This window comes from Furipterus horrens, unplaced genomic scaffold, assembly GCF_987537825.1.
Source record: "Furipterus horrens unplaced genomic scaffold, mFurHor1.1.pri manual_scaffold_6, whole genome shotgun sequence".
NCBI classification, from domain to species: Eukaryota; Metazoa; Chordata; class Mammalia; order Chiroptera; family Furipteridae; genus Furipterus; species Furipterus horrens.
In genome coordinates this window covers 37,337,221-37,351,443 of record NW_028327176.1, presented here as the reverse complement: position 1 = coordinate 37,351,443, position 14,223 = coordinate 37,337,221, and the positions used below count along the sequence as shown (strand labels likewise).

Here is a 14,223-nt window from a genome sequence, read left to right as displayed (position 1 = left end):
AATGAAATTTCCATTAACTCTGGGTAGCGTACCTAACATTTTTGTTACTAGAGTTGCTCCTACTCTCTTCTGTCAATTACAAGTATATTTTTCTCCACAAGGTAGCTTGAATTAAACTAAGCTTTTATATATTAATATGACCACATTAGGTACTCCGTGAGTATTTGTTTAACTTTTAACTGACCAAAAGTGTACCTGAGTTGATTTTATAAAAGTAAGATTATCCTTCAGCTCTCCGGGTTTTTAATCATTACTTCCTGACCATGTGGCTGTTTGTCTGCCAGGACACATGATCTGACTTTTGTGATACAGTCTCCTTGTTTTTGTAAGTAATTAGTTCTGGTTGATGCTTTTATAAAACTCAGAGACCCACTTTTCCAGTACGTTATCATTTGCCTTGGGCTGTTCATTATTTCCTTGGCACTAAGTGTAAATCAGTCACAGGTCAAATATATCCTGCCTTATTACTACTCTCCTTGTTTTATAGATCTCAAATTGTAGTTTTAGGACTCTGTTATTCAATTGATTTTGAAACACAAACCTTAGTAGAGAGTATCTATTCCAGACTTCCAAGTGAGTTGTCATAACTCATTAGAAAGCAACACTTTTTCAAACACAGTGCTTAGTCTAAGATTGTTTGTTCTTATTTTTATTTATTCAAACAGTATTTATGTTAGGATATATGCTAATTTTTATAGCTAATTGAATAAGATATGGCCCCTGTCAGAACATTACAATCCAGTGAGAAGAGAGAAGCATAAAGGTAATGAAATATTGGAAGATCTGTGATAGAACTATATATCGAAACAAAAAAAAGGGAATAATGTTATACTATGTGGTGGAACAGATAGTCTAGGATTGTGAGTCTGATTCAGAATTAGAAGTTGTAACAGTATAATTCACTACATTAACATAGTAAAGGAGAAGAATCAGATGGGAGCAAATATAGGAAAAATTGGATGAAATTCAGCACCCATTCAGATAATGAATAGAAATAGGGAACTTAACTTGAAAGAGGGTGTCCATTACAAAAGTATGGCAGAGGAGATCCAAGATGGCAGAGGAGTAAGTGGAAGCTATGCTAACCTCCTCCCAAGACCAATCTGGAATTACAACTTAATTGTGGAGAAATCATCCGGAATAAACTACTGAACACTAGCTGGAGAGAAGCCTTATAACCATGGACAGACAGAAAAGGCTGCTTCATCACAACGCGACTGGTAGGAAGTGTGGAGACTAGAGGGCTAGCTGGGCTCCTACGGGTGGCAGCTGAAGGGACAGAGAAACATCTCAGCATCCAGGGTTTTGCCCTGAGGAGGGTGGGGTCTAAACTGCCAGCCTGCAGCAACAGAGTGGAAAGTAAAATAGCATACAGCGTATGAAAAGTGAAAAGCCACGGGTGTTTTTGCAGGCCTGAGAGAAGAAACTGGAGACAAAGAGCTCTTGAAGGGACCAAATATGAATATATATTGGCACTCACTTACCCTGGGCTCCAGCATAGGAGAGCAGAGTGGACTAGAGACTCTTAAGAAGAATTCGGGGTGGTGGCTTTGAGGAGAGAACTGAGGCAGCAGTTGACTGGGTCCCAGTGCTGACTCATCCCCCATACTGCAAGCAGACCACTCCCCTCCAAGTGGCATCAGCCTGAGGGGGAATCAATAGCCCTGCCCACAGAAATTAATCTGCTGCACCCTCCGTGCTTAAGCCTGACAGCTGATCACAGATTGAGTAGATTAACAAGGAAAGGAAACTGACAAAGGCAGTAGATCCCTGGAAGTCTCCAACAGGCTGCCTAGGCCCAGACTGGTACACGATCTGATGCGACCAGGGGCAGATCCAGGAAGTAAAGAAAGTGCACCTCTACAAAAGTATGCAAGACGCGGGGGGAGGAGTGACTCATAGTCAGCTAGCTAGAGGGAAGACCCCACGAAGAGCAACACAACAACAGCTGAAACCCAAATACAACCAGAAAGCCCAAATAAATGGCATAAAGGGCATCCCAAGAGCATCAAGTTCAGGAGATCAAGGAGACTGCACCACTGAATCCCACAGGTCCCCTACCACAGAAGGTGAGAGCAACAAAGAAACAACCCCCTCATTGAAAGGAAAGTAGGAATCCCCAGAAAGAGTGCTAAATGAAATAGAGGTAAGCAAACTATGAGACATGGAATTCAAAATATGGGTTATAGGGAAGCTCAATGAGCTCAGTGAGCTCAAAGGAAACTACAAAGAACTCCAGGTAAGCTACAAGGAACTTACTAAGAATTACACCAGCATTAAAAAGGACATAGAAACTATCAATAAGAGCCAGGAGGAAATGAATACAATTTCTGAATTGAAGGACATGGTAGAAGGAATCAAAAGCAGGCTAGATGAAGCAGAAGATAGGATCAGTGAGCTGGAGGAAAATGTAGAAAACAATTCCCAGACAGTGTAACAAAATTTAAAAAAAGTTGAAAAGAATGAAGAGGGTTTAAGAGAGCTGCAGGACAACGTGAAACATAATATATCCGTATCATAGGAATACCAGAAGGAGAAGAAGAGGAGCATGGGATAGAAAACCTGATTGAAAAAGTAATGACGGAAAATTTTCCTAACTTGATGAGAGAAAAACTCACTCAAATCCAGAAAGCACAGAGGGTCCCAATGAAGATGAACCCAAACAGGCCCACTTCAAGACACATCATAATTAAAATGGCAAAACTCAAAGAGAGAATCCAAAAAGCAGCAAGAGAGAAACAGCTAATAACATACAAGGGAACTCCAATAAGGCTGTCCTCAGATTTCTCAGCAGAAACACTACAAGCCAGAAGAGAATGGCAAAAAACATTCCAAGCAATGAAAAACAAAGGCCTACAACCAAGACTACTCTTAACTGGCAAGGCTCTCATTGAAAATGTAAGGGGAAGTGAGGAATTCCCCTGACAAAAGAAGGCTAAAAGAATACATCTCCACAAAACCAGCATTGTAAGAGATGCCAAAAGGTGTGCTTTAAGAAGGAGAAGAAACAGAAGGAGACGGAGAGGAACACAGATACAAAGGGGGAAAATCACAATGAATAAGTACTTATCAATAATAACCTTTAATGTAAATGGATTAAATGCACCTATCAAAAGACATAGGGTAGCTGAATGGATTAGAAAGCATGACCCCCATACATGCTGTCTATAAGAGACCCACTTTAGAACAAAATACCTACACGAACTGAAAGTGAAGGGATGAAAAAAATGTTTCAAGCAAATGGACATGGAAAAGAAGCTGGTGTAGCGATACTTAGATAATACAGATTTCACAACAAAGGCCATAGAAGAGACAAAGAAGGACATTTCATAATACTTAAGGGAACAGTCCATCAAGATGATATAACCCTTGTCAACATATATGCACCCAACATAGGAGACCAAAATATATAAGAAATTTTTTGGACGACTTAAAGAAGGATATCGACAGCAACATACTTACAGTCAGGGACTTTAACACCCCATTGTCAACAATGGACAGATCTTCCAAGCAAAGAAACACCAAGGATATTGTGGCACTGAACAACAATCTAGATCAAATGGACTTAATTGATATATATAGAACCTTTCACCCCAAAGAAGCAAAATATACATTCTTTTCATATGCACATGGAAGATTTTCAAAGACAGACCACATGGTAGAACACAAAACAAGCCTCAACAAATGCAAGAAAACTGAAATTATATCAAACATTTTCTCAGAATACAATGGTTTGAAACTAGAAACCAACCTCAAGGAAAAAACTAAAAAACATTCAAACCCATGGGGACTGAATAACATGCTATTAAGTAATGAATGGGTTAACAGTAACATCAAGAAAGAAATCAGAAAGTTTCTGGAAACAAATGATAATGAACACATAACAGCCCAAAACCTATGGGACACAGTGAAGGCAGTCCTGAGAGGGAAGTTCATAGCAATACAGGCCTACCTATAAAGGATAGAAGAATCTCAAATAAACAACTTAATCTTACATCTACGAGAACTAGAGGAACAACAACAAACAAAGCTAAGAGCAAGTACAAGGAAGGAAATCATCAAGATCAGAGCAGAATTAAATGATACAGAGACTAAAAGAACAGTTCAAAGGATCAATAAAGCCAGGAGCTGGTTCTTTGAAAAAAATAAACAAAATTAACAAGCCTTTAACCAGAATCATCAATAAAAAAAGAGAGAAGACCCAAATAAATAAAATCAGAAACAAAAGAGGAGAAATCACAGCCGATACCACAGAAATACAAAGGATTTTAAGAAATTACTACGAACAACTATATGACAAGAAATTTGACAACCTGGGTGAAATGGACAAATTTTTGGAAACAAATAATCTTCCAAAACTGAATCAAGAAGAAGCAGAAAACCTGAGTAAACTGATAACAACTAGTGAAATTGAAGGAATAATAAAAAAACTCCTGGCACACAAAAGCCCTGAACCGATGGCTTCCTTGGCGAATTTTACAAAACATTTGGGGAAGAACTAATTCCTTTCCTTCTCAGACTATTCCAAAAAGTTCAAGATGGGGAAGACTCCCAAACTCTTCCTATTAGGCTAGTATTATCCTGATTCCAAAAACCAGATCAAGACACAACAAAGAAAGAAAACTGCAGGCCAATATCGTTGATGAACATGGATGCTAAAGTTCTTACCAAAATATAGGCAAACTGGATCCAGTAATACATTAAAAAGATCATACACCACATGCAAGTGGGATTCATCCCAGGGATGCAAGGATGGCATAATATTTGCAAATCAATAAATGTAATACAGCACATAAACAAAATGAAAGACAAAAACTACACGATCATATCAATAGATGCTGAAGAATTATTTGATAAAGTTCACCCATTTATGAGAAAAACATTCAGCAAACTGGGAATAGAGGGAGCATATCTCAAATGAATAAAGGCCATATACAAGAAATCTGATGCCAACATCATATTCAATGGGCAAAAACTAAAAGTTTTTCCCCCTAAGGCCAGGGAGGAGACAAGGATGTCCACTCTCCCCACTTCTATTCAACATAGTTTTGGAAGGTGTAGCCACAGTGATCAGACAAGAAAGAGAAAAAAAGGTATTTAAATTGGAAAGGAGGAAGTAAAACTGTCACTATTTGCAGAGGACATACTAGTTAGTGTACGTAGAAAACCCTTAGACTCCACCGAAAAACTACTTGACCAAATAAGTGAATTTGGCAAAATAGCAGGGTACAAAGTCAATATTCAGAAGTCAAAAGCATTTCTGTACATCAACAATGAAAAGTCAGAGATAGAAACTAGAAAAAAAATTGCATTCACTATAGCAACAAGAAAAATAAAGTACTTAAGAATAAACTTAACCAAGGAGGTAAAAGACCTGTACTCTGATAACTATAGAACACTGAAGAAAGAAATTAAGGAAGATACAAATAAATGGAAGCATATACCATGTTCATGGATGGGAAGAATCAACATCATTAAAATGTCCATACTACCCAAAGCAATTTATAGATTCAATGCAATTCCTATTAAAATACCAATGGCATATTTCACAGACCTAGAACAAATATTTAAAAAATGTATATGGAACCGAAAATGACCCTCAATAGCCTCAGCAATCTTGAGAAAGGAACTAAGCAGTAGAAATCACAATACCTGATATCAAACAATATTATAAGGCCACAGTAATCAAAATAGTATGGTTCTGGCATAAGAATAGACATATAGATCAGTGGAACAGAATAGAGAGCCCATAATGAAACCCAGGTCTCTATGGGCAATTAATATTTGACAAAGGGGTAAGGAGCATGAAATGGAGTGAAAAGAGCTTCTTCAACAAATGGTGTTGGGAGAACTAGACAGAGACATGCAAAGAAATGAAACTAGACCACCAACTTACACCACATGCCAGAATAAACTCAAGGTCGATAAAAGACTTAAATGTAAGCCGTGACACCATAAAAGTCTTAGAGGAAAACATAGGCAGGAAAATTTCAGATATCCCACGTAGCAATATTTCTGTCAATAAATCTCCCAGGACAAGGGAAATAAAGGAAAGAATAAAACCAATGGAACTACATCAGACTAAAAGGTTCCTGCTCAGTGAAGGAAAACATTAGGAAGATGAAAAGTGAATCAACCATATGGGGAAAATATTTGCCAGTGATACCTCAGACAAGGGTTTGATCTCTGAAGTATATAAAGAACTTATACAATTCAACACCAAGAAGACAAACAATCCAATTAAGAAATGGGCAAAGGACCTGAACAGACACTTCTCCAAGGAGGATATACAGAGATCACAGGCATATGAAAGAATGCTCAACATTACTAGCCATTAGAGAGATCCAAATAAAAATCACAGTGAGATACCACATCACACCAGTGAGAATATTCATCATTAACAAATCAACAAACAACAAGTGTTGACAAAGATGTGAAGAAAAGGGAACCCCAGCGCACTCACTGTTGGTGGAAATGCAAGGTGGTGCAGCCACTGCGGAAAACTATGGAATTTCCTTAAAAAACTAAAAATGGTACTGTCTTTTGATCCTGCAATTCCACTGCAAGGATTATACTTGAAGAACCATGAAAGAGCAATTCAGAAGAACCTCTGCACCCCTATGTTCATAGCGCTATTTACAGTAGCCAAATGCTAGAAACAGCTTAAGTGCCCATCTGTAGATGAGTGAATCAGAAAAACAGGTACATTCACACGGTGGAATTCTGTGCAGCAGAAAGAAGGAACTCCTGCCTTTTGCGGTAACATGGATGGAACTGGAGAGTATTATGCTTAGTGAAATAAGCCAGGTGGCAAAAGAAAAATACCATATCATCTCACCTAATACAGGAAACTAATGAACAAAACAAGTGAACAAAATAGAACCAGAGGCATGGAAACAAGGTTTCCAAAAGGTTGCCAATTCAGTCCGTGGTCAGGGCACGCAGTAGAGGCAATCTCCGTCTCTTTCCCTTCCTTCCTCCTTCCCTCCACACTCTTCTCTCTCTCTCAAATCTAAATTAAACATATCCCAGACAGACAGACAGTGACCAGAGGGGAGAGGCGAGTGGGAAAAGGGAGGAAAGAAGGGGAAGAGTCTAGTCAAGGAACATGTATAAATGATCTATGGACATGGACAACAGGGTGGGGACTGGCTGTGGGAGAGGGGGAGGTGGGCCGGACAGGGGAGAGTAATGGGGGAAAGATGGGACAACTGTGATAGAACAATAAAAAAATGAAAAAAAAATTATGGCAGACATTATGCATTAATGGTAAAATATTGAAAGCAACCCCAATAAATTTGAGAATAAGCAAGGATAGTTCTTGTCTCCATTATTATTTGTTAATGCAGTATGTAAAGACACAGAAATAAGATGTAAGATTGGAAAGGAGGAAATAAACTGTCATTTGCTGATAATATGATTTTTTTTAAACCAGGAAACGCAAGAAAATGAACTGAGAAAACTAAATTTTGAAAAGTGGTTAATCAGAAGTACAGTATAACAAAAACTAGATTTTCTCTTATACATTAGTAATAATAAGTAACAAGTGTAATGGAAAACAAATCGATTTTATAAAGAAAAGGGCATGTAAGAGAAAAAATTTTTTAGAAGATTTTATTTATTCTTGGAGAGGGGAAGGGAGGGAGGAAGAAAGAGTCAGAGAGACACATTGATGTGTGAGAGAAATATTGATCAGTTTCCTCTTTGAACCCCAGCCAGGGATGGGCACTAATGCAGGCATGTGCCCTGACTGGGAATTGAACTGGCGACCTTTGGCTCTGCAGAATGATACCCAATGAACTGAGCCACATGGGTCAGGACAAGGAAAATTTTTGAATGTAAATGTATAAGACCTTTGTGGAAATTTTAAAATTTATTCATGCAAATGTCAGGTATTTTGTGTTTTAAACCTCACCTGAGGATATGTTTATTGATTTGAGAGAGAGAGAGAGAGAGAAGAGAGAGAGACATCGATGTGAGAGAGAAACATCTGTCAGTTGCCTCCCATAGACAACTCAAATGGGGATTGAACCTGCAACCTAGGTATGTGTCCTGACCAGGAATGGAACCCACAACTTTTTGGTGCATGGTATGATCAAACTGAGACACCTGGCCAGGGCAAAAATGTCAGTTTCTGTCAAATTAATATTATTAACAAAATTCTAATAAATTTTCATTGCCCTGGCTGGTCTGGCTCAGTGGATTGAGCGTCGGCCTGCGAGCTAAGTGTCGCTGGTTCGATCTTCCAGTCAGGGCACATCAGAGAAGGAAAACTCTGACTCCAAAAAACCTCCGCTGCCTTGCGGCATACCTCTTCAGGGGAAAGGCTAAGGGAGTAAACCCCGACAGAAAATCCGGAGCCGGAGTCCCTAAGGCGGTTTGACGTTGTAGTCAACACCGGCAACTCCTGCAGCGCACCTGAAGCCAAGCTGTATTGACTCCGTCTTTCCCTTGGACCCTTCAGCTGCGAAGAGAGGGGAGGTCTGCTGCATGGGCAACAGCAGATCCTCCATATCACCCTGCCCAGGCTCTGTAGCTTCAGCTTCACTGGAGAGGACACTCCAGCGTCATCGCAAGATGTCGATTCAACACGGGAGGAGACAGATACCGTGTCACTCCCGAGTCGGACTGCACAGCGATTCTCGGCGGTGCAGATAGACTCTTAAGAAGCTACACCATCGTCTCTCGAGACGGACGGCTGCCGATGACGACGACGAATAAATTTTCATGAGATTTATCATAGAACCTTATAAATACCTTAAAATTCATAGAAAAGGGCTATATGTATTACTAACCAGGGTGATTTAGAAAGGAAAAACAAAAGAAGGGCTTCTTTTAATATAAAGATGATGATAATAATAAAGCTATAATAATATAAAAAAGACTTTAGCGACATAGGAATAGACACATGGATAAATAGAATAGATTCCAAAAGTCGTCGGCAGCCATCCGTCTCGAGAGACGATGGTGTAGCTTCTTAAGAGTCTATCTGCACCTCCGAGAATGGCTGTGCAGTCCGACTCGGGAGTGACACGGTATCTGTCTCCTCCTGTGTTGAATCGACATCTTGCGATGACTCTGGAGTGTCCTCTCCAGTGAAGCTACTAAGCCTGGGCAGGGTGATATGGAGGGCCAGCTGTTGCCCATGCAGCAGACCCCCCCTCTCTTCGCAGCTGAAGGGTCCAAGGGAAAGACGGAGTCAATACAGCTTGGGTTCAGGTGCGCCGCAGGAGTTGCCGGTGTTGACTACAACGTCAAACCGCCTTAGGGACTCCGGCTCCGGATTTTCTGTCGGGGTTTACTCCCTTAGCCTTTCCCCTGAAGAGGTATGCCGCAAGGCAGCGGAGGTTTTTTGGAGTCAGAGTTTTCCTTCTCTGATGTACCCTGACTGGAAGATCGAACCAGCGACACTTAGCTCGCAGGCCGACGCTCAATCCACTGAGCCAAACCAGCCAGGGGATTCCAAAAGTAGACCCACACTTAATATGGGAATCTGGCATATCATAGAGTTGGAAATGATAAGCTCTTTAGTAATTGCTGTTGGGATAATTGATTATCAACATGGAAAAACTACAAATTATTTTCAGAAAGACCTCGAAGAACACTAACAGACAAACTATTAGAATAAGAAAGTTTATCAAGGCTGTGAAAGATAAGAGATTGTTGTTGGCAGCCGTCCGTCTCGAGAGACGATGGTGTAGCTTCGTAAGAGTCTATCTGCACCGCCGAGAATGGCTGTGCAGTCCGACTCGGGAGTGACACGGTATCTGTCTCCTCCCGTGTTGAATCGACATCTTGCGATGACGCTGGTGCACAGATATTGATAGCATTCATGTATCAGTAATAACCTATTAGTATCTATATTTTTAAAATAATACATTCACTCAAACAGTGAAAACTAGAAGCATTTAAGAATATACTAAAAGGCCTTCCTGGAGAAAATCATAAATTGGTTTCAAAAAAGGGCTGAATTTTGGATATGACCTCAAGCACAAGCAACTAAAGAGAAAAAAAAAGGACAAATGGGATTGTATAAACTTCTATAAAACAAAGGAAACAACAAAATGAAAAGGCAACCTACAGAAGTTATCAAAGTAATTACAGTAATTTATTATGATTCATTGAATATTATAGGGAACCATGAGTGTATTGATAAAATAAATATATTGAAGACTGGTGAAGATCAGATTATTGATAAAGTTTCAAAATGTGATCCCTGGCCGGGTGGCTCAGTTGTTTAGAGGGTTGTCCCTTACACCAAAAGGTTGCCAGTTCAGTCCGTGGTCAGGGCACACAGTAGAGGCAATCTCTGTCTCTTTCCCTTTCTTCCTCCTTCCCTCCACACTCTTCTCTCTCTCTCAAATCATTAAACATATCCCAGGAGAGGATTTAAAAGATGAAAAAAAAGTGGGTTGTCCCAAAATACTTAATTACAAAAGGAAAATAGTTAACTCTGATGGAGAAAACTAGCAGCTACCAGTTTAATTAAGTGATAGAAGTGGATGTCATCAGTAATGGGACAAATCAAAGTTATGTACCACTTCTTAGGATGCATTGAGAAGAACACAGTGTCTCTTCTGTGTTTTTCCTGTCAAAGATACATAACCTGAACTTAATCATGAGTCAGACACAGCTTTATCAGACCAACCCAATTAAAGGACATTCTGTGATATAACTGACCTTGTAAGCTGTTAAAATATCTAGGTCATGAAATTCAAGGAAAGATTGGAACTTTTTTTCAGACTGAAAGAGACTAAAGATTGCAATTCAGACTACTGAATGTGATTTTGAATTAGATTCTTTTTGATAACATCCATTTATTATTTGGAACAATAAACTTGATTGGATTCTAAATATTAGATGGTAGTAATATATACATTAGTGCTAGGAAGGGAATAGTTGCAGTAAAGGAATAGTTCTCAGTATATGGTTTGAGTATCCTTTCAGAGAGTCCAGAGGGTCTTCTTTCTTCTACATACCTGGGTGAGGCTGAATTTTGTTCATATACATAAACCAAATAACACAAACAATAGATTGAATGCGGAGACCAAGATGAGCTTCAACCTGTTTTAAAAAACTAAACCAGATAGTAAAGATTTGTAAAAATAGGAAAACAATATCACTCTCTTCACTATTTTTTAACTTTAAATTTTTATTTTTTAAATATTTAAAATGTACTGAGTGATGATTTGATATACATTGTAAAAGAATTCCCACCATCTAGTTAATTAACACATTTATTACCTCAAATTTTTATCTTCAGTGTGCGTGTGAACATTTAAGTTCTACTCTTAGCAAATTTTGCTTATACAGGTTGTCGCAAAAAAATGTATCCACAATTTTAATGATTATAAAGTCTATTTATTAGCATACAGTTCCCTTTCAACATTCACAATAAACTACATAAATGTACTTTTTTATACTTAGCACCTGTTTTCAAACTGATGACCATTCTGGTCTAGACATTGCTGGTAACGCGAAGCAACGGAATAACAAACATCAGGAATCATTTCATTTGGTATTTGAGCACATTCTCTTTCAGTGGCCACTCATAATTCATCAGGGGTTTCAGGTTTTTTAACATAAATGTTATTCTTGAGAATCCCCAAAGGAAAAAGTCTAGTGGTGTGAGGCCTGGTGAATGCACAGGGTAATCTACAGGACCTCTTCGCCAGATCCATGTTTGGCAAATTCTCATTAACATAGACCTTTACATCACAATGGTAATGTGGAGGCGCTCCATCTTGTTGGAAATAAAAATCCTCATCATGAAAATCTTCGTGAATACGTGGCATGGCTGATTCCTGCAGTAAAGTAAGTGGCACCAGTTACAGTACCAGCAAAAAAGAAAGGGCCAGCTCATGCGCGGATACGCCGCACCACAGTCAGTCCTGTCTTTGCACTGCTACCGCGTTTTTGTACTTCAAGTAGCACTTCAAAATAAACTTTCTTTGTTCCTAACTTAATCTGGTTTCAGCCATTATTTCTCAATGGTTAAATCTAAAACAAACAAAAAATTCAAGTCACCAGCTATTAAAGTGTGGATACATTTTTTTTGCGACACCCTGTATAATAGTGTTATCAACTATGATATTATACATTAGATCTTCAGACCTTATTCACATTGTAACTGAAAGTTTGTACCTGTTGTATTTATTTTAGAGAGAGGAGGGGAAAGAGAGAGAGAGAGACATAGATTTTGTTGCTCCACTTATTTATGCATTCAGGGATCGAACCCATAACCTTGGTTTATTGGGATGACATTATAACCAACTAACTAACCTGGCCACGGTGAAAGTTTATACCCTTTTACCAACATCTTCTTATTCCCCTCACACCCTCAGCCCCTGGAAACTACTTTTCTATTTCTGTTTTTACGAGTTTGACTTTTTTTTAGATTCCACATGTAAGTGAGAACAAAGTTTTTTTTTGCTTTTTTGTTTTCGCACTGGTTTATTTCATTTAGCATAATGCTTGTCAAGGTCCATTCATGTTGCTGCAAATGGCAGGATTTCCTTCTTTCTCATGGCTGAATAATATTTGTGTGTGTATGTGTATATCAGATATTTATCCATTTATCTGTAGATGTACACTTAAGTTGTTTCCATATCTTGGCTGTTGTAAATAATACTGTAGTGAACATGGGGGTGCAGGTATCTCTTTGAGATCCTGTTTTCTTTTCCTTTGCCTTATATGCGCAAAAGTGGGATTGCTTGTTTATACAGTAGTTCTATTTTATATTTTTTGAGGAACTTCCATAATGATTACACCAATTTACATTCCCACAGACAGTGCACAAGGGTTCCCTCCCTCTTCTCCATATCCTCACCAACACTCACCTCTTGTCTTTTGATGACAGCCATTCTAATGGGTACGAGGTGGTATCTCATGGTAGTTTTCATTTGCATTTCCCTGATGATGAGTACTGTTGAGCACCTTTTCATGTACATGTTAGCCTTTTGCCTGTTGTCTTTGGAAAAATGTTTATTCAGTTTCTTTGCCTATTTTAAAGTCAGATCATTTGTGTTTCTTTGCTGTTGAGCTGTATGAGTTCTTTATATATTTTGGATATTAACCCTGATGAGGTATATGACTTGCAAATATTTGTTTTCATTCCATAGGTTACCTTTTCATTTTGTTGATGAAGTTTCCTTTGATGTTAGAAGCTTTTAAGTTTGATGTAGTCACGCTTGTTTATTTTTGCCTTTGTTGCCTTTGCTTTTGGTGTCATTGAATTTCTCATTCGTGGCCTGTTTTTCTTCTCTAGTTTCTGCTACATTAGAATCACTGAATCGTTTGCTTTCATTAAATCTGCAGTTTATCCAAGATACAACCATTAACCTGTTGCCATCACTGTATTCTTTAATTTCCCTGAGATTTTTCCTGTGTTACATACTTTTCATTATTCAGTGAAAAGATATGACATTTATTGGTTATTAGCCCATCGTTTACATTCTTGACTTAAAACAGATTAATTTTGGATTATGTAAACATACATGTTCAAGAAAATAAGAAGTTATTTATTCCAGGAAGTAGGGCAGACAAAATGAGAATGAAGGGCAACATCCGATTTATGTTTCAAATGTATTTTGCTACTGTCTTAGAAATGTCAGATACATTTTTATTAGTTAGAAGTACTGAATACATTTCAAAGTCACCATCTGTCCTTTTATATCATCTCTCTTAATGCAGATGAATATATAGTTTGTTTAAAGAAAAATGTATTATATGATTATTTTTAGTCATCTATAGGTTGATGGGTATATTTCAGTATAATTTTTAAGTATTTTTTAATTTCTTTCAGTAATCCTAAATCAGAGAGGCAGAGAGTAAATAAAAAAGTCAACAATGATGCCTCACTTCGAATTCATAATCTATCCATTTTGGTGAGAAAGATTAAATTTTATTATCAGGTAAGTGGTTTTTCTTTTCATCTTGTATTTTAATAACTGCTCATATATTTGGTATCAATCACCTAATATATACTAAATGTTTATTATATGCCAGGTACTCGTCTGTTTGCTAAAGATAGAACAGTAATAACATAGTCTATTTTTATGCAATATTAAGATATAAGCAAGCATTTCCTTATTATCTAAATTTACAAATAATTATTTATGAATTTTTTAAACTATCAGTTTCCTGAAAATACACATAGTCCATTACTTCTGTCAGCCTGCTTGAATTATGCTTTTGAAGAGTGTACTTTTTTCTTCTCTTGAC

General features: G+C 38.1%; 1 protein-coding gene across 1 annotated transcript in view; it reads left to right on the top strand.

Annotated features, from left to right (window-relative positions):
• Positions 1 to 14,223, top strand: part of CCDC88A (coiled-coil and HOOK domain protein 88A) — a 131,162-nt gene that overhangs the window by 22,534 nt on the left and 94,405 nt on the right. The window contains exon 3 of the mRNA XM_090281311.1: positions 13,805 to 13,913. Coding sequence (XP_090137437.1) covers positions 13,805 to 13,913 — 109 coding nt within the window. The remainder of the gene's footprint in view (positions 1 to 13,804; positions 13,914 to 14,223) is intronic.